Source organism: Poecilia reticulata, chromosome 9, assembly GCF_904066995.2.
Source record: "Poecilia reticulata chromosome 9, P_reticulata-male-v2, whole genome shotgun sequence".
In the NCBI taxonomy this organism is placed as follows: domain Eukaryota; kingdom Metazoa; phylum Chordata; class Actinopteri; order Cyprinodontiformes; family Poeciliidae; genus Poecilia; species Poecilia reticulata.
The window spans coordinates 4,580,335-4,600,995 of record NC_088838.1 but is presented as its reverse complement, the minus strand read 5'-3'; the positions used below and the strand labels follow the sequence as shown (position 1 = coordinate 4,600,995).

The following is a 20,661-nucleotide window of genomic DNA, read 5'->3' as shown; positions in this document are numbered from 1 at the left end:
TTCATCCGCAACTACAGCCAGACCGCTTCCCCTCTGACAGCTCTCACCTCCACCAAAAGGGTTTTCTCCTGGACCCCACAGGCCGAGGCGGCCTTCGTGGAGCTAAAGTCTCGATTCGCCAGAGCCCCTGTTCTCATCCAGCCTGACCCCAGTAAGCAGTTTGTGGTCGAGGTAGACGCATCTGATACTGGGGTTGGGGCAGTCCTCTCTCAGACCACCAGTCAGGACCATAAACTGCACCCTTGTGCCTTCTTCTCACGTAGGCTTTCCCCCGCTGAGAGGAACTATAATGTGGGGGATCGGGAACTGCTCGCCATCAAGCTGGCGTTAGAGGAGTGGCGACACTGGCTTGAGGGAGCGGAACACCCCGTAATTATTTGGACTGACCACAAGAACCTTTCCTACCTCCAGACGGCCAAGAGGTCCAACCCGCGCCAGTCGCGCTGGTCCCTGTTTTTCTCACGTTTTAATCTTTCTATTTCCTATCGCCCAGGGTCCAAGAATGTAAAGCCTGACGCGCTGTCCCGAGTCTACTCCCCTGACGACTCGGAGGAGGTTCCTGCCTCGATCCTTCCTCCCGACTGCACCATAGGCGTGGTAACTTGGGAGATAGAGGACATTATCCGTCAGGCACAAGGTACAGAACCTCCTCCTGGAGCCTGCCCGCCAGGCAAATTGTATGTTCCCCCTGCAGTCCGTTCCCGCTTCCTTCACTGGATCCATGCCTCTAAGTTTTCGGCCCATCCCGGCATCAGCCGCACCATTGGGCTGATAAACCGCAGGTTCTGGTGGGAGTCCATTCACAAGGACGTCAAAGAATATGTGTCTGCCTGCGCCATCTGCGCAAGAAACAAATCTTCCAACCAACCTCCCGCGGGGTTGCTACAGCCTCTACCCATACCCAAACGCCCCTGGTCCCACATCGCCGTGGATTTCGTCACTGGACTTCCAAGTTCTAAAGGTATGACCACCATATTCACCATAATTGACCGATTCTCCAAAGCCTGCCATTTAATCCCCCTCAAAAAGCTACCCACTGCAGCCCAGACCGCTATACTGCTTTTCAAACATGTTTTCAAGCTCCATGGGATCCCACAGGAGATCCTGTCCGATCGTGGACCCCAGTTTGTCTCTCAGGTCTGGCGCCAGTTCTGCTCCGCGTTGGGGGCTAAAGCGGCCCTCAGTTCCGGTTACCATCCCCAGACTAATGGACAAACTGAGCGCATGAACCAGGAACTCGAGACCACCCTGCGATGCCTCACCTCCTCCAACCCCGACGACTGGGCCCAACACCTTCACTGGGTAGAGTACGCACACAACAGCCACATTTCCTCCGCCACAGGTCTCTCGCCTTTCGAGATAGTTCTAGGTTACCAACCACCACTCCTCCCCTCCGACGAAGACAACACCTCGGTCACCTCCGTCCAACACCACATCCGCAAAACCCACAAGATCTGGAAAGACACCATCACTGCCCTCAATAATACATCTGCCATTAACAAGAAACGAGCTGACCGACGACGCACTCCTGCCCCGACATACTCCGTGGGACAAAAGGTATGGTTGTCCACCCATGACATACCTCTCAAGTCCATGTCCAGAAAACTGTCCCCCAGGTTCATTGGCCCGTTCGAGATCCTGGCGCTGGTGGGACCCTCGGCGGTGCGGCTCCGCCTTCCTCCTTCCCTTCGTGTCCACCCTACCTTCCACGTGTCCCAAATCAAACCTTCCGTCTCCAGTGAGCTCTGCCCTCCGGCCGAGCCCCCTCCACCCACCCTTGACGGAGATGGTCAACCGATCTTCACTGTCCGCCGGCTCCTCGCCTCACGGCGACGTGGGCGCGGCTACCAATATCTGGTGGACTGGGAGGGTTACGGTCCTGAGGAACGGTCCTGGGTTCCCGGTTCCTTCATTGTCGACCGCACCCTCATAAGAGATTTTTGGGACTCTCAGCCCTCGTCCTCTGATCGGCCGCCAGGTGGCGTCCGTTGAGGGGGGGGTACTGTCAGGATCCGTGTTTCCCCAGTTATGTTTTTTGTTTGTCAGTCTTGTTTGTCTTCCATCCTGGTTGGAACCGGCACTACGCCTGGTGTCCACCAGAGGGCACCACCTCTCCACCCCTGAGAAGCCGCCTGGGTCAACCCGTACACACACCTGCAGCTTGTTGAGGAGGCGTGTGACGGTGGATATAAGCAGCGGCTCCACTTCATCTCACCGCCTGAGTGTTTGCTCGCATTGGTAACACTACGTTCCAGAACTAGGCCCTCTGAGTATTGTCTGAATCTAACCTCTGTTGTTTCCTCGTCAGATTCTCCCGCCGCCTCCTCGTTGCTCTGGTTCGTTCCATCACTGCTGGCTTCTGAGTGAGTGTGCCTTTCCCTCCGTGGATCATCCCCCTCTGTGTCCTCCCTCGACGCTACCGGTATTACCGGCCTAGACGCCACCCCTCGTGAGATCCTCCCGTCTGTGTCCTCCCTCGACGAAGCCGGTGTTACCGGCTGTCGCCAACCCCGAGTGTGTGTGCGTACTACTCCCTGTTGTCGATCCGTCTCCGGTGGATTCCCCTTCGGGACGCCACGGGTCAGGAGACCCGCGCCCGAACCCTCCCGGAGAACAACCTCCGACAGACCTAGCTCCAGGCTGTCACCTCAGGTGAAGTCACCTGACCGTTCCAGGATTACTCGCCGTTCCCGGAGAACAACCTCCGACAGACCTAGCTCCAGGCTGTCGCCTCAGGTGAAGTCACCTGACCGTTCCAGGATTACTTACCGTTCTCACTCCACTACATCTACTTCATCCTCCTTCCAAGTAAGCCCTCCTCAGTCGTTATCATTCTACTCATCACCGTTCTCTGTCTAACCCTGTGCTCCCCTGTTGACAGTCAGACGACCCGGTCCGCAGTTCCAGAACTCACCTCCTTCCCTTTCAATAAAATCATTGTAAACTTTACTGCCTGTCTGGTTGTGTTCTCGCATGTGGGTTCGTAACTTACCTCCCATCATGACACTCTTAGCCCAGCTAATAAAGGATTAGATAGCAAGAAACTCACTTTTTGGTTACCTAGCAACAACTTGTTGTGTAACATGCACAGCAGCAGCTTGATGTTGCTCCAAACACGCTGACAGTTGAGCGATGTCTGGTCTGGCTGTACGGCCAACCAGTTCATCAAACTCACTAATATCCATTTAGATTGTGGGAAATGAAGAAATTTCTCACGAGACATTTCAGCAGTCAGTACCCTGGACTCTGAAATCTCAACCATCCGCATACAGAGCGCTTCATCATCAAGTCCAGTACAAATGATATGCCCTGCAGAAAATGGCTAGATTTCACCAACTCACCCATGAAGTTTTAGAAGAAATTATAAATCAATTAAGCTCCTCCTCCTGCGGCACTTATATCACACACTCTTCTTTCCTCAAGAACGCTCTGTCTGTTATTACATCTAACCTGATTCACATAGAAAACCCATCAGTAATTTGTTGTTTTTGCAACTCTTTAAGGCGATTCTGAAGAACATCAAGAATCATTGTTGAAGACATGATTTTTGATTCTTGTTGAAGAATGTCTTCACATTGTTGAAGACATTCCTTCAGTAAACCTCTCCCTTCCATGAAGACGACTCTCACTGAGTTACACCAAAAGTTGAACATTATGGTCTCAAACACACTGCACCGATTAACACGTTGAATTTCTCTGCAAGCGTTTCATAGCCCCACCAAAACAACACACTCATGCTTACTTGTAGACTCTGGCATTAAACTTCCTCTCCCCTGGGAAGCCAAACATCCCACAGATGACTCTGCTGTTAAACTCGTTCCACTCTGCGTTACAGATCTGCTTCCATTTGCCGCCATCTTTCACCTCTACGTAGCCCTCGGTCATAGGGATCCGCTTACGGTAGGAGGACAGGATGGCTCGAATGCGCACATCCTCCACATGAATGTCAAGGTTCTGTGGAAGAACATTGAGAGAAATATGTCAGGCAGAGCGCTTTTAACACGGCCCTTCAAATAATGAGAACAGGTGAAGAACAGACTGCAGCGCACAGACACCTCTGGTTTTTACCTAATGGAGCTCTCTTTTGTCAGATTGGTCTAAAAGACTTTTCTGGACTTTAGATTAGGTGAAACCAAACTTTGAATCATTGCGGTTTTCAAAGGCAAAGATTTTTTTAAGTAGACTGTTTATTGCATTTGTCTAGAGACAGCACTTCCTGTGTTACATAAGAAGGAACCAGCGATCCCTTGACCCTTCACCCCCATGTCTGCGACCCCTGACGTCTGTGTGCTGTCAGTAAATCTTTTCCAGATGGCAAAAAACATTTTCACAATGAATTGGTTTGTTAACATTAAACACCGTGACGAGCTTCAAAGAGGTATAAATGTGCTTCAATGTCCCACCAGTAAATCTGCAACTGGAATAATGCTTCTACACACACTTTTTTATGATTTCCAGCCCCTCTGAACCATTTCTATCTACTTGGTCAATGACTGCAGAGATGAAGTACATGGCCTGAGCAGTGATTGTACAACTTAGACATAACATTGAATTTAGCTTTGTGTTGGCTTCCATTTTGAATGTTCCCAGTAGTGGGCGCTCCTGCAGGCCTCAGCATTTCAGTATCCCTAACATACATATACAATCTAATTTACCTCCAATACTTATTTTCTTTTTGTTTGTAGCTTTTCTCTTAGCTGCTCTGCTTCCTGTACATGTCCGTGTGGATTACCCGTGTTTCATCCAATCAGAATTCAGTCTCTGCGGTCTTGGGAATCCACAGAACAGGCTGACGTTAATGAAACAATATAGCAGTGGAACTGTTGTTTTTCACCCAATCTGCTTTCGAAGTGGCCTCACAGATCAGAACAGTTTTGCTAGCGTAGCACGTTCTCAACAACCCACCATGCTCACATTAATACTTGAAAATTATCTTTTTTTTTAGAATCCTTGATATGAAAGACATACAGTATGTGTCAATCGACATTTGTTGTATACATTCACCACCTAGGCTGGTTAATTGCTGTTATGTTCTTTTTAAAGATGGAAGTAAGAAATTTCAAGGTTTAATTCATATTAAATTAATTAAAATCTATGACATATACTGTATAACCCATTTATTTATATGCATGTGATAGAGGTCTAAATCTACAACAGCAGCAATGTGTCTGACAGAATTTTTGTAAAACACAAACAACTCATTGCATTTTGGCCTCCTTGTTTCCAAGGTAACAACGTTTTGGCCGGACAAAAACACAACAGACTCTTCTATATGTTTAGGCACTTAACTTGGACATAATGTCAGGTGACAAAATGCTATTTTTCAGACTTTTTTTTTTTTTAGGGGATTTTTAAAGTGACAGTATGGACTGAGAACATCTAATTAGTGGGGAAATCTGTCAGGTTCCTCACAGACTTTTCTCATGCTGAGCCAAAAACATAAAACCCTGACATGGAATAATGAGAGAGGAAGGTTTCCACAATTGGCATCTTCCTCCAGGGAAGGGCAGATGGCACGAGAGAGAAAACATCATCAGTTTTTCTATCCGCTGCACATTAATCATTTTAGTCTGGGGGAATATGAAGCTTTATAAAAACTAACATTTTGGTACACAATAACTACTGGATATAAATATATATGTACTGAATATAAAGTAAATGATTTAAAAAAAAACCTTTTCTTTGGCAGAGTTGGATTGTCTCACTGAGCTTAGAGAAACGGATCGTGTTCGGTCCGTTTCCTGGTTCCAGCTCCACCTCTTTACATTTTGTTCCCAGGGATTTATCTTGATGAACTTCCTATTTAGATTAGGAGCATGTTTCCGGGGGGGAAGGGGGGACTCTAGTTAATCTGACTTGGAAAACCAAAGACTTCCTCACATGTGTTTTTTCTTCAACTGAGTCTCAGGAGTGAAGCTTTTTCCTGAAAATGGCTGCAGATGGAAAAAGCATCAGGGAGATGAACTGATGGGAGGATTTAAAGGAGCCAACATTTACAGGCTTGACTGAGACAATGCTTGACTTTTTTTTTGTTTTTACTTTTTTAAGTAATTCACAACAAAAGCATTGTCTTGAGGCTCTTTAAGAAAAAATTGGTCACACATTTGATTCCAGCTATCAAACAGGACAGTAAGCTCAGTTAATTATTCAAAGTAGTTTAAAAAGTTTCTACAGAAGGAAACCCATTAGATTGCATTGAGTCATTGACTTTTCAGCAATGTATCACACTGAACATGCATGGAACAACAGTGGAGAGGAAAAACTCCCCTTTAACAGGAAGAAACCGCCAGCAGAACCAGAACCTGGTTCAGTCTGAGCATCAAGCAGCTACGACAGACTGGCATGGTTATTTACGTTTATAAGAAATGGAAAATTTGCTACAACAGACTTATGTCAAAACAATCAAACTTCTCCAACATTTATCTATCCCTTTTCAATACATATCTCCATATCTTATGAGCAGTCAATACCTTTCTGATTCTTTCTCTTGGATCAATAGAAATTAGAATTAGTTTGCAACAATTTACAACAGTTACAGCAGTGAGTGCTAGTTAGCGAGTTAGACAGAGGGAGTCAGGCTTCTAATGAATAGATACAATCTGGATTTTTCTTCCTGGATGCACCAACCTATCATCAGACAGCGCGGTGTCCAAGGTAAATTACCTCCAACATGGTTCCTGGGTTAGGCTGGAATGTTTCCAGCAGCCTTTGGCCAAGACATGGGATAGAGCCCAGTCCATCACAGCATTAAATGTAATGTACAGTGGTTTAGATATGTCTTGTTATTTCAGAAAAAAAACTTAAAATGAAAATATACAGCACATGCAAAAGTATATGTAACTAGTGGAAACCACAAAAATGACATTTTGAAGGACTCTCCGCAACAGGGAAGGAGAACGAAATGACAAACAAGCTAATTAGTGTATTCCAAAAACAATGTTTGGAATGAAGGTTGAGAAAACTAAAAATGCAGAACGATTTCAAATGTCAGGTTTCAAATTTTATGCTAATTGCATCAACAGGGCCATAGTTCTAAAAAAAAAAACTTTAATAAAAAGAAACAGAAAATGTAACTTTTATAAAAAGAAATATGCCTTTTACATTAAAACTGTCACCAGGCTGTAACAGTCATTATTATTATTATTATTATTATTATTATTTTTAAATCTCTCTAATGGTTTTATCTTTACTTTTTAATTTCTTTTTATTTCTCTCTAAAAAGAAATTAGAGAGAAATCTCTTTTTTTTAAAAATCTTTGTCTCTTTCTCACTGCTTATTTTAATTATGTAAAGCACTTTGAAATGCCTTGCTGCTGAAGTGTGCTATACAAATAAAATTTGATTGATTGATTGATTGATTGATTGATTGATTGATTGATAGCATGAGACAGATAATCCATGAAAAGACGGATCTCCTCCACCTCCTGCCTGAGCTACTGCTGCCGTCTGAAGAAATGCACCACTCCCAACCAAAACAACCAGTCAGAGCGAGGAGGCGGGTCTTAATGCTGTCAATCAATCTGCTGTTGAACATACTAAGCAACTAAATGTTACAGAAAAACCGTTTATCCGTCATCGGTATCCATGCTAACTAGCCTGAACAGTAAGGTGAGAATGAGCAGAGCCTCACAGAAGGTGATTGACAGCGCTAAGAGTGGTTGTTTCTAGTTACTGGGAGAAGGCAGATTAGTTTGATTCTTTTCACAGATTATGTCTCATACCATATTGTCACAACATAGTGACAGTGTCAACAAATATGAAAAAACAAACAGTTTTTCATAAGAGTTACATACTGCAGCTTTAATGAGCAGATTTACTCCTGAATGTGTTTGGTGTGATCTTCAGTATGAATTCAGTGCAGATGTGAAGCAAATATATAGTGAGCAAAGATTTTGGCAATGACTGTCTGACCAGGTGCATGGGAATCTAGGATTATGTGTTTTTTGCAGTTATTTACAGAAAACAGGGAACATTGCCTCTCACTTCCTCTGTTCAGAGCCATTAAAATGGGCCTTTTGTTAACAAACTGGAAACAGATGCTTCACAGCACTGGGACACTCTGAGCCAAACTGGAGCATAAATTACAGAGACAATGACTTAATGGAAATGAAGTGATTCAACATGGCATAAAAGTTGAAGCTTGTGGAAAATGACTGCAGTACTCAGGGATCAGAATGTCTCATACTGAGCTTAAGCGGGTTAAAAAAGAAGAAGAAGAAAAAAAAAGGAAAACCCACAGCGCTGCTTTCCACTGAGAGTACATCAGGCGTTTGAGTAATAAAAACTCATTAGAGCAGAAGGGCACAAAACATTTTTGGAAACACTTTCGCTCTCTGTGTTTGGCTCGTTTCCCATCATGCCCGGTCCGGTGTATTCCAATGCGGGGACAGCAGGTTAACAAACCATCTAGCTTTAGGTTGTGCAGTCAAATGTGAATTGTGTTCACACCGGATAAAATCCACACCAGGAAACCAGCAACACACGGCTCTAATCCTCAAAGGGAAAGGATACAAATGCAGCCATCCACCAAATGACTCCTAATCCTAATTACTGAGAGCGCTGCGCTCTGAGCCAGCGCTGAGCGCCGTCCTTAGACAAATGTTCTGAATGTGCCCAACGCAGCAGCCTGATACCAGAAGACCAAGCAGTTCCAACACTGAGATGATATTAGTTTGAATAAAACCAACATTTTTCTCTCTTCTGTCTTTCAAATGAATATTTCCACTACTCTTTATTTAGCTTTAATATGTTCAGCTACCATCTGAATCAGAGAGACTGCCTCCAGAAGGTATAATATATCACTGGCATAAAAAGCAGTGTAAACTCTTACAGGGATATTTTGCTCCATATTCCAGTGATATGGAGAAAAATTCTGCATTCCAAAGAATATTTGGAACCATTTTAGTGCTTATCATAACTACTAAATGTTTATCATGTAATACCTAACATTACAGTGTTAATGTAATGTGACATTAGCTTTGCATTGTCACATTACCTCAGTGCGATGATGATATATTTGTAATATATCACGCAGCTCTACTCACCATGATAAATATGGACTTTTAATAATATTACTAAAACATTTTATTTAAAAGTATCTTGAGCAGCTTAACAAAAACAAGATAAAACAGCACTGCATGCGCACACTCTACTAAAGTCAGTTATTCTCCTGTAATATGCAACATTTACTGCTTCATCCAAACACAACAACATTTTAGTTTGCAATAAAATGCTGATTAATTTTAAAAGCATTTGTTCCATTTGTAAGCGGGCACTTATAGCTTGCTTTTGAATTTTTATCAACTCATTGTTATTTTTTGTTGTTGTTTTTGTTCTGCTTGTGATTCTTGTTTCTTTTCCTGGTTTTTACCTGTCATGATCTGTTTGGCTCTTTCTGTCTCTGTTCAGTTTAAGGAAGTTGGCTCTGCCCCTCTACGCTCACTGACACAAACTCCCAAAGGGGAGGGGAATAGTGGGATTAAGAGGCAAAGAAAGAAAAATAAATAAATAAAAAATCATTTCAATTCAATCACACATACATTCAAATGGGTCCTATCAAACTGCACAGTCAGCTCTGTTAATTATGCAGAGTGATTTAAACAATTTCTAAGGAAACTCAGCAGATTGCATTGAGTCATTGACTTGCAGCATTCACTCATCCTGGACCAGCATGTAGCAACGACTGCCTGCGCTGAGTCGTTGACTTTACTTCAATCACTCATACAGAACATGTATGGAACAACATTGGAGAGGAAAAATTCCCCTTTAACAGGAAGAAAGCTCCAGCAGAACCAGAACCGGGCTCAATCCGAGCCAGGTTCGACTGACCGGGGGGGAAAACATAAAACTGCAGCGCAAGTTACTCAAGTAGTGCAATATGCTATTTTACCAATGACTGACCTTCCTTATTTTGAAAGGTTGAGCAGCCAAAGCCTTTCCTTTGCCTACATCCCCCAGAATGCTGTGCAGTTCTGGGTTAGAGTTCAGTGAAATTATTGAAAGTTCTATCAGATGTGTTTTCTATTGATATTAATCGCCTGTCTATCATTTATCATGCTGCCAAATCAGAATAAACTGAAGGTCAGTGCACTTCTTCAAAGCCATAAATGGACAGATAAGCAGGAAGTGGAAAGATGAGCTGACAGGGACAACTGACGGTCACTTTGTGTTGTTTACTGGACCGCTGAGAGAGACAGAGCTGAATATATCCAGGCAAACCAAGGGGACCTCAAACCGCAGAGCAAAGTCATGGAATGACATGTTTACTTTGTGTCTGTCACAAAATGCCAGAGAATGCAGGAGAACGTGAACGGGGCTGACGGGGTGAGCAGCGGCAGCCGGGAAGGCTTCACGTTTCACCTCCGTCTTACCTCACTCTCTTGCCATTTCCTGAGTGGGTTATTCTGGCTCACCTGGTAGAGTCTCTACACGCAGCCTAATAATCATCCCAAACCACTAAAACCCCCCAGCAACATACAGTTCATAGCTGCCATTACAGTGCGCCCTCCTGGATGATGGGGCCAGGCCTCAGTGGTGGAGCGCTGCTCCCAGATGGGTGTGTTTTACACGCTGGGGGCCCATCTGACTTATTTGAGTAAATGGAAAAGCTGAGTCTGAAGGTCTTTTTTGTTTGGTTTTGTTGGTTTTTTTTAGGCCAGGATCCCAGTCTGGCTCCATACGTCTAGACATGTCCATCTGCACTCTGTGGAGAAAATTATAATCTACTTCTTGGCTCTAAAATCCAAGTACATCTCCTTCTCCACAGCCAAAGTCATCTATTAGCACTCCTGGTAAACACTAAGCTAAACATCGAAAGCTTTCATTTAGTGAGGGGAAATAATCCTCCATTAAGAAACGTCTTTAACCAAATTGTCGTTGGGAAGATGGGACCTGCCGCTCTCAGTAGGGCTGCACCGATTGTAGTTTTCCGACCGATCACTAACTACCAATGTTTAAAAAGCAATTTTGGCCAATATTGATTTTTTTTTTTATCTGAAATATTGATAAATATTGCAATAAAGTTGCAGAGTTGGCAACAGCGGAGTGATTTTTATTAACTGTGATCACTACTGACCACTGATCTCCCAAAATGAAGAAAATCGGGGTCAATTTATTGGCTGGCCTATTTATCGGTGCACCTCTTCCCTTCAGGTGAAAATTTTCATTTGTGAAAATTTTTCCAATTTTCACAATTGGAAAAATATTTCTTTGTACCTCCAGGCGAAGTATTGTTAAAAACGTCACAATTCAATTCACTTTAATATTGCTTGAAATGCTTCAATATTCATTTTGTAGTAAGTGGTACACAAATATTCCATCCTTTTCAGTTCATTTTTCCAAATAAATATCAATTTGAAATTGTCTGTGAATCAAGTAGCCCTCCTGTCGTGCCATGGTGAGCAACACCGTCGTGAGCAGCTCGCACTATCACTATATCAGCTGTGTGTCATATAAAACAGTTCTTCATCTTGAGTCTATTGGCCGTTTGAAAACAACTACTGTTGGGCAGTATATTAATAAACTAAATCAGCCTTTCAGAAACAATATCAGCTGTTCAGACGCACAGACGTTTCCCCCCAAAACACACTAAGCAATAACACCATGGAACAGCTCACACAGAAGTCCATACAACAACAGTGTGTCTGAAACAAAACCCTCTGTGATCTGAGTTTGTTGTTACCATTTTTAACTCAAACAGGGATGTCAAAGCAATCAATTTAGATTAAAATATCCTAACAAAATTTTTATGAAATGATTGGGACCTTAAAGGGACAGTCCTATGGGTTTTCCAGCCACAATTAAGTAACAACTATGTTACCTTCAGTTGTTATAAAAATGCTACAAATTTCCAATATGACATGAAATAATTTTGACTTTATAATTAAATACCTTGAAATTGGGCCTCTGTCTCTTTAAAAAAGTCCTGCTCTTTCCAACACTATGCCTTCAGGAAGTCATCACAACATCGCTTTCCTATTAACGCTTAAACAACATTTTTACCAGTGCTCCTAAAAAGAGCTCAGCTGATGTTCTGTTCTACCAGGTGTTTGCTAATTGATGCTGGCTAGTCTTAAGGGGCTGAGTGGGGGAGTCACGTGAGAGACGGAAGCTCTGAAGCTTGGAAACAACAGCTCTGAGGAGGAGCTAGGCCCATCCAGGCGTTATGCACAGCTGAATGGTTGCCACAGGAGATTAAAGTATTTCTGAAACATGCATGAAAGAATCAAAGCAAAACTCCTGGAATAACATTATAACATGATGTAAAGCTCAAAAAAGTACATTTTACATAATACTGCCGCTTTAATAAATCTTTTATAGTGACTTGATCAAATGATGTGACTTATCAAACTTGCTTGGCACCACAAATTCAAGTGTGGTACCATAGTTACTAATTGTTTGCTTCATCAATGCCCATTACTTCCTCTTAAGTTAAACTCTACTTTACATTCACTATAAATCCCTGGAGGAAATGTCTATTGGTTCTTAAGCTTCCCAAGGAGAAGTAAGAAAAAAAAGAAAAAGAAAAAGAAAAAGAAAGGATAACAGAGTCACAGCATTAAGTCCAATCTGCAGTGAGCTCACAACGTTGGAATGTGTGAGGCCTGCAAGGAGTGCAGAACACATTGGACTGGCGTTAGTAGCTTGGAGCTTGCTGCTCAGTCCGGTCTGAAGGGCTTTAAAAGGGTTGGCTCGACAGTTACGAGCACAAACACCTCATAATTACCTGTTCAGCTTCACTTTCACTGAGACGTTTAAGACTATTTTTAAAGGACCCTGGGATTAGCTATCAATTTTGAGTTTTCTAGTACAAAACCCAAAGAGATTTTTTTAGCTGTACTGTTTTCTGAATCCAGAGCTACATGGTCACATCTGACAGGAACATTCCAAGTACAGCCTCAGTAATCACTATTCTCTGATTTTCCTGTGGACCGTAACTCCAGTTTATTCATGGAAAATCTGCCTGTTTGTGGATCACAGCGTGGTGAACTGAAATGACTGGGCACAATGCTACTCGACACACTATTGGCTGGTGTTTGCAAATTCACAACAATCCGGGTGCTACTTATTTTATTTTATTTTCCGTGAAGCTGATTAGCTTTCCCCACCCACACTCCAAGTGTGCACAAAAGAAGACCAAGATGTTAACTTCTACAGCAGTGTTAAGGAAAGTTAAGACGGTGTGTGTATTAATGCTGCTTAGGGTATATTTGGTGTGTGAATTATTGCAACTAGAGGAGGTATTCACGGATTTCAACTATGCGCAGGCAGCTGTGGTTCCAAATCCCTTTGAATAGCTGGGGTTCAATATACTGAGGTTTGGGCTGGGTAAATGTTTATTGAATACAAAAAGTCTAACTCTAAGAATTTCCCTTGTAGGGATTGTGTAGAAATCCCCCACTGTAAGTAACATCGTGAATATGAAGCATCAAGATTTTTTGACTTCCAACATATCAGGAAACTTTAGCCTTAAAATTTGACGTCATTCGTTTTTTTTAAACAAAATGTCTTTTACGGTCTTATAGTTTGATAGAATTGCATCACACTCTTTGTAAAGTTCTCTTAATATATGCATTATCTGTTTATATCCATCTTGTTTGGAACAATATCCCCACTATTCCTACACAGAGACCGAGGTTTCCAGAGGGTAGGGCTAGGCCATACAGTCTATCCCTTCTAAATTTGAATGTTACCCATTTACATTTTTATGACAAGCATTCAATCTGAGCTGTCCCTTGGATATGTCAAATCTTGCATCATTTTTTTCTTCACCTCTCCTGTGCGCTGCCTGCTATGGTGCATTCGCTCCGAATGCCTTTTGAGCGTCAGGCACGTCCGGTTTACATTCAAAATCTATGTGGAGCGTCGGGACACGTTGGTCGTGCTCGACACTTTAAACGCTCACAACGCTCCAAACAGTTCAAATCGCGCCACACTAGATGTTCCAAATGCTTCGCAACTTCACTATGCGCCTCCACGTAGACTTTGAATGTAAACCAGACTCCCCTGACGCTCAAAACATGTTTGGTGTGAACTCACCATTAGCTTTAGAAGACTGACCCCAGATACTTAAACTCATTGACCCGGGCTGGTACATCACAGCTTCACTGCTCTGTGTCTTGTTCATATTTAGTCTTTATTCCTCCTCTCTCATAGCTGCACCTCTCCAGCCTCTTTCCCACTTAATACCACAGTGTCGTCTGCAAACATTTCAACCCACAAGACTCCTTTTCTAATCTCTTGTGCCAATTCTTCCATTATCACGGCTTCATCATACGCAGATGGTGCAGTCAAGAAATTGGAGGAAACTGGACATATTTTAGAAATAGAAAAGGAAAACTTAAGTGAATGCTCAATCGAACTGTGATGCAGACAAAAGAAACAAACTCTGGTCCTCCTATAAACCTTGACCTCTGTTCAGTTGAAGTTAATTCTGGCACAGTTCCAATGCATATGTGAATGCAAGTGAATCAGAGGCGGCTCCAAGAACAGGAAGCAAACTATAGTATAGGGCATTCTGGGTAAATAGAACCAAAACAAAAATGAGAGTCTGGTGCAAGCAGGAGAAATGGCTTGTGGCTTTCTCCCGAATACAAAAGAGAAATCCTACAACCGCTAAAATCTGGTGCTACTCCATTTTTGTTTACATTTCGTGAAGACGGAAGTTGCACTCAGTGTCTTCTTCAGAAGTTTTCTTGTCACTTTCTTCAGTAGTTCTTGGTGCAGGCGAAGGGGTGAACAGGTTTTTCACTTAGTTTGGATTGTTTGACAGAGTGCAGTTTTAAAGCAAAACGCATCAACTGAAAATGTAGCTAACATTGCAACTTTGGCCCCCAATCGAACTGAGTGTACTGGACTACCAGGTGTGAAAACATCCTTAATGACTCTGAGTAAAGCATTGGGACAAAAACACTATTTTGTGCTTGAAACCCTTTCTACAAGCTAGATGTTTTAACTGCCTTGTTGCTGAAAAAGCGCTGTATAAATAAGATCTTCTTCTTTTGAACATTTTACCAATAATAATAGAAGAATTTATGTCTTTGTGAGAGAGCTACAGTTTAGATTTGTTTTCAACTTTCAGAAAATCAGGAATTCTGTTTACTAACCCTACTTTAGAGACTACACAATCAATGACTGCATATTCACCACAAGGTCCCATAAGGGCTCATGATGAGTTTTATGGATGTAACAAAATCTTTCGCCCATTCCTAATTAAATAATTCATAATAAAACCCTATGAGATGTCTTTGCCAAAGAGAACTTGAGTGTTTTACTCTTGACACCCTTTATTTATGTAGGTTCTCCTATTTTGAAATTAGAAGGGAAGTACAGTCATATTCAATAAACTGGAATATGCATTCAGAAGAGGCCAGTTGGTCAGGTTAAATAACAAGCTCAAATAACAAGAAAAACATTACATTTTTAAGCTGTTGGACAGAAGTTACATCAGAACAAACTACAAGCACCAGCTGGTATCTCCGAGGCCCACAGTTCACAAGGACAATAATAAGAAAAAAATATAAAAAAACGCATGCAGCTTTTGGAGATGTTTACCTCCACATGATTGGGCAATGTGTTGACAAATTTAAATCCAGGGATCCTGCGGTCGCTGCACACCACACCTACATCTTCGGTGTGTTTGCAGTCTGAAACACCGATCCCATTGGATGGACACAGAGCCAGCGTCCTCTCTTTTCCAGTGCACTGGAGATTGTCAAACCAGATGGGTCCTTATGGGATAAAACAAAAATTAAGGTTTCATCATATTGTTAGCATTCAACACTCTGCCTTGGTTTTGTTGCTACAAAATATTTCAAGTTAACACTAATGTTTTGCGATATGCAACATTTTCCCAACCAATGTTCATCAGGTCAACAAATGACTATGGGTGATATACTCGCACAGCGGACATTTTCTAGGCAGAACGACACGCTTATCCCTTGTGGGGCTCTCAGGGGTGCTGGTGCCGATCTCCAGTGGTTAATGGACGAGAGGCAAGTTACACCCTTCGCTGGTCGCCAGTCCATCACAGGTTTAGGGTACTATTTAAATAAATGTATTTTTCTATAAGATGCTGCCTTTCTGTTATAAGTTTGAGTAAATAAATCACCGCTGAACTTGGAGGAACTCTGCGGAAAATAAAAGCTTTGGTTGCAGCTGGAAGGAGTTTGCGTGCACCATTAAAAACGGAATTCGTTGTTTGTTTTTTTTCCATGGGCTGCATCTTGTGGCTTCAGTCAAGCATTGTTATTAAATAAGACAGCAACTCAAAGGCGAAAAAGAAAAATCCCTCTTAAAAGATCGACTGGTGAATGGCTCAGCCTATTATCAATGGTTGATAAATTTGTAAGGTCGCCCAACCTTAGTTTACACACCTGTGGGATGTAAATAAATACCATGTACAAAAATAATACATGTGATGTATTGAGAATGTCTGTGCCTTACCTTCTCCTTTCCCATATTTAGAAGATGGGACCCATGAGACTGCTTCCTGATAGCCCAGTTCCTTGCACACCACCTGGGCCCCATGGATGGTGAAGTCATCGTCGCAGACAGTACCCCATGTACCGTTGTAGTAAACCTCAACTCGACCCTCGTTGTGCTTCCTCTTTTGTCCTGCTAGTCGGAGCTGAATCCTGGGGGTATCTGAAGCCAGGACCGGGGGGGTGTACTGTTCCTGTTCAGGGTCTGGGTAGCCCGGCGGGTATCCGAGGTACTCGTACTGGGCGTGAGCCAGCCTCAACACCACCAAGAATATGCCAACGCAGTAGGATAGCTTTTGTTTGGCCAACATTTTGATAGGAACTGTTAAAATAAAAATATGTAAGAAGGAGCAGTCATTAAAAGTTGCTAGCAGTCAATTAAAACTTGGGATGATATTCGCCCCCAGTTTTGGCCTAAATTTCCAGTCAGATAAAGTCGCCATCAGTCTGCACTATAGTCAGCTGGCAAGTTGGGTCGGCACAAAAATCTGCCAGTGTTAGACAGAGTGAAGACTTTAGACTACAGGTGTATGAGTGGAACTGACCCGACCTGACCCGTCCGCAGTCACAGTCAAACAAACTGATAAACCACTCAACTGCATCTCCACTAATAAACATTGAAAAATAGAGACTGGAACAGTGTTAGTTTGTGGGACAGCACCTGTTTGGTGTCACATGTTTGCAGGGTGCCAGATCATTTAGTCAGCTTTGCACAACCTTTTTTGAGTTAGTTGTTATCAAAGAGCGTAGGGTGTTTTCACACCTGATAATCCGGTAGACTTTGTTCGACTAGAGACCAACATGGCCAAACTTTTTACAGTTTTGACTGGTGCGGTTTGCTTTCACACTGCTCTCTATTAGATGAACAAAATCTTTTGAGCTACCTGTTCACCCCGTCGCCTCTGGCAGCGCTGCACCAAGAACCACTAAAGGAAGCAACACAAAAACCTCAGAGGAAGACACTGAGCATCACTTCTTTCTTCACAAAATGTAAATGAAAACTGAGTGCCATCAGATTTTAGTGGTTGTAGTTGTGTTTAGTCATTGGTAAAAAACAATGAGCCATTTCTCCCGCTATCGCTAGAGCACCATGTTTGTTTTGGTTGTATTTCCCCAGAATGCACTGCACTGTAGTCCACTTTTTTGGAGAGGTCTCTGGTCCACTTGGCATCCTCATGTACAATTGAACTGCACCAAAGTTCACTTCATCTGAGCCCAGGTCTGTAGGCGGACAAAAGTTCACCTTCCTGGTCTTCATCAGCGTTCAATTAAACCTCCCCAAACTAACCAGACTTTCTGGGCAAACAAACTAGAATTACAGTTTACTGAACAGGGCTGGTGTGAATGCACCCTAAAATGTGGCCAGTGAAGCAACCGTGTTCTACAGGTAGAACATAGAATGAGTTGGATATACAGAGACAGCACCTCACATCCCAGAAGAACCCACAGGACCGGTTACATATTGTTCCCAACTGTAAAGTTAAAGTCCTGGACAACAAACACAGTTTGAAATGTTCTGTCACTGCAGCTAGTGGATGTCATGGGTTTTTTTTAACTGTTAAACCTCACATGTAGAAAGAAAACAAGCAGCCATAAAACAGGATTAACACGTCATTCCAGAACCAAGAAAACATCCACTACTGGACAGAAAAACATGCGGGGAACTTGTGTTATTGGATGACTTCACCGCAGATGTGCCTGTCCTGTGTGGTGTGAAAACATCTGGCTGCAGACTCTGCTTTCCTCACTGTAACGTGGCAGCAGTTACACAAGCTGATCGGCACACGGGGAGCGGGTGGAATGAGGCTTCGGCCTCTGGACGGGCGAACAACAGCACCGCCATCATTAGGCAGTTGGTTGTGCTTTGATCCGAGCTGGGTTTTCTCAGCGGCTCTGTCTTCCCACAGCGATCATGAGGCATGCAGACTGGGTGACGCTGGTGCTGAAACATCTGAACACATTGAGGCTGTGCAGGATTTCCTTCGGTTTGAGGGAAAACTAAACACGGATCAGAAAACCTGAAATATGAAACGGGAATCACACTGTCTGATATTTTCCTTTAGGAGCTCTGCTCTAAGGAGTATTTAAGGGTTTGTTGTGACGCGAACCTTTTTGTCCGACCGGGGATGGAAGAGGTTCATGTATTTGACTGAAAAGGTCAAAATGTTAATTTGTAGAATGCCAGCAACTCTTTGAGTAACTCTTGCCAAACAGTGCAAGCAGCCACTAAGAAGAAAAAGCTCATTCACTTTGTGATTACAAGCAGTCTCCATTTTAAATCATGTTAACTTTGGACTCTTTGAATTCATATTGCACTTATCTGATGAAGAAACATAGTCAATTTGAGACATAAAGAGGAGGTCAGGGCATGTCAACTGAAAGTCAGGCGTAGAAACAGACTCCTTGGGTTTTGAAATTATTTCCATCATGCTCTTAAATTGTGTTGAAATTAAAGCAGTGCAGAGTACAACACATAAGCATGTCATGCACAGAATAAAAGAATGTTTGAAAAGGTTTTTTAAAGAGGACTCAAAGTTTGGGCTCAGAGTGAAAAGTTCCAGCTGCAGCTGAACTTACTTTAATTTCCCCCTCTGGCGAGATGAAGCTCCGTCTCTGGATCCTGAAGTCAGCTGCTCCTCCTTCTGCCGCGCTCCGAACTTTCACTGCTCTTTATGCAAATCAGGACCGGCGGAGGGAGTGGCCCAAGCCGCTGAGGCCCCGCCCACGGACCCTGTCCGATAATAGGCTCTCTCCCAGCTGCAGGGTTAGAGAACAGTTCTGGATTCCACTGCGCAGCATGCTGCCTTCACGCAACTGTAGAACATTTGACAGACACTGTAAAAACGTTACAGCAACATTAATGTCAATAGCAAACAACAAAGTCAATCGATACTTTAGTAAAGAAGAAATTAAAACAGCAATTTATTCATTTTCCTTTTCCCAAACATCTCAGAAAACCCAGTAAAACCTTCCCAAACAATAGGCTACAAATAAGGGTTTCAGCAATTTCCTTCTTAATGAATTTATCACTTCTCAAAATATTTCTTTATTGTGAACCTTTGTCCAAAGCAAACAAATAAAAAAACATTAAAAACAAATGTTTCGCCCTTTCCTGTGACATCAGTACAAAAAGACACAGGAAGCGACCAAAACACAGAACAGAAATATTCTTTATTGTCCCACAGTGGGAAAATTCAGGTCTAACAGATGCAAAGTGACAGAACATTTAGGTAGGCTCACACAAAGATAAAAGTACCAATATAAATATAAAAAACAAAATTAATAAACTGTACATTAAGCGCAGTGCAGTTATCCATCTTAGTGCACTCAGTTATTTCGGTTCATCAATTCAACTCACAGAAAAAGACTCATTGTTAACTGAGCTGTCGTTAGGAACCAAAATTATTCACAACCCTAAATAAATTTGGATTTAAATTCATTGTCATTTAACCAATAAAATAATTTCTGATAGGAAATACAACATCTCTTAAATGTAGCAAAAGATAATAACGTTTGGGGAAAATGTTTACATTTACGTTTTCTTAAAAATGTAAATAATCATCGACAGATTCTTTAAGTGGAAAGCCTTTAGTTTTATGTCAGCTCAGGTATCTTTAGCTCAACATTTCGCTTGTTCTGAGCCTTATCTGGATTGCTCTCTGCTGCCATCTTGTGGCAGACAATCGTCCTCCTCTACTCGGATGCCCCGAAATGCTCCGCTCTGTGCAACTTGATGTGATTCTTTTAACCCTTGTGCGTGCGAGGACTGAGGCAACTGATACAAGTGATATGGGTGTGGGGTCGGTTGGACCCCATTTGTAAACACAAGGGTTAAGCCACATAGTGTCAGATTATCCTCTCCTTTTTGACCCTTTTCACAGCACACATCAGGCCGCTCATGTTGCTGCTTCTGGTAGCAAAATATATTCAACCTGGAGCTTGTTTGATGGAAAAAGAGGAAAGATAACTATTTTGTTGACATGTGGGTTTTTTTTGGCCATCATGTGACTAATGCACCTGGGATCCTTTTAGAGAGACGGTAGTCTTTGTGGCTTCCTCTGCATAAGGGGGGTCATGTGTTCCACTTTCACTTTCAACCACTGCTAATTCCCACCACCCTCTGCTCTGCGTTTCTCACTGATCCATCATGAGCTTGTTGTAAGTACTCCAACTCATCCCG

General features: G+C 42.7%; 1 protein-coding gene across 3 annotated transcripts in view; it reads right to left on the bottom strand.

Moving 5' to 3' along the window:
- The window catches only part of loxl2b (lysyl oxidase-like 2b), a 47,924-nt gene extending 28,704 nt beyond the window's left edge, over nucleotides 1-19,220 (bottom strand). Inside the window, exons 1-4 of one of the 3 annotated variants that reach the window (XM_008417307.3) lie at nucleotides 19,059-19,220; nucleotides 16,444-16,803; nucleotides 15,553-15,728; nucleotides 3,743-3,954 (exon numbers count right to left, since the gene is read on the bottom strand). In XM_008417307.3, coding sequence (XP_008415529.1) covers nucleotides 3,743-3,954; nucleotides 15,553-15,728; nucleotides 16,444-16,792 — 737 coding nt within the window. In that variant the 5' untranslated portion in view covers nucleotides 16,793-16,803; nucleotides 19,059-19,220. The remainder of the gene's footprint in view (nucleotides 1-3,742; nucleotides 3,955-15,552; nucleotides 15,729-16,443; nucleotides 16,804-19,058) is intronic. The other 2 variants (XM_008417306.3, XM_081611278.1) reach the window with 2 other exon arrangements.
- Between the last annotated feature and the right edge of the window lie 1,441 nt (nucleotides 19,221-20,661).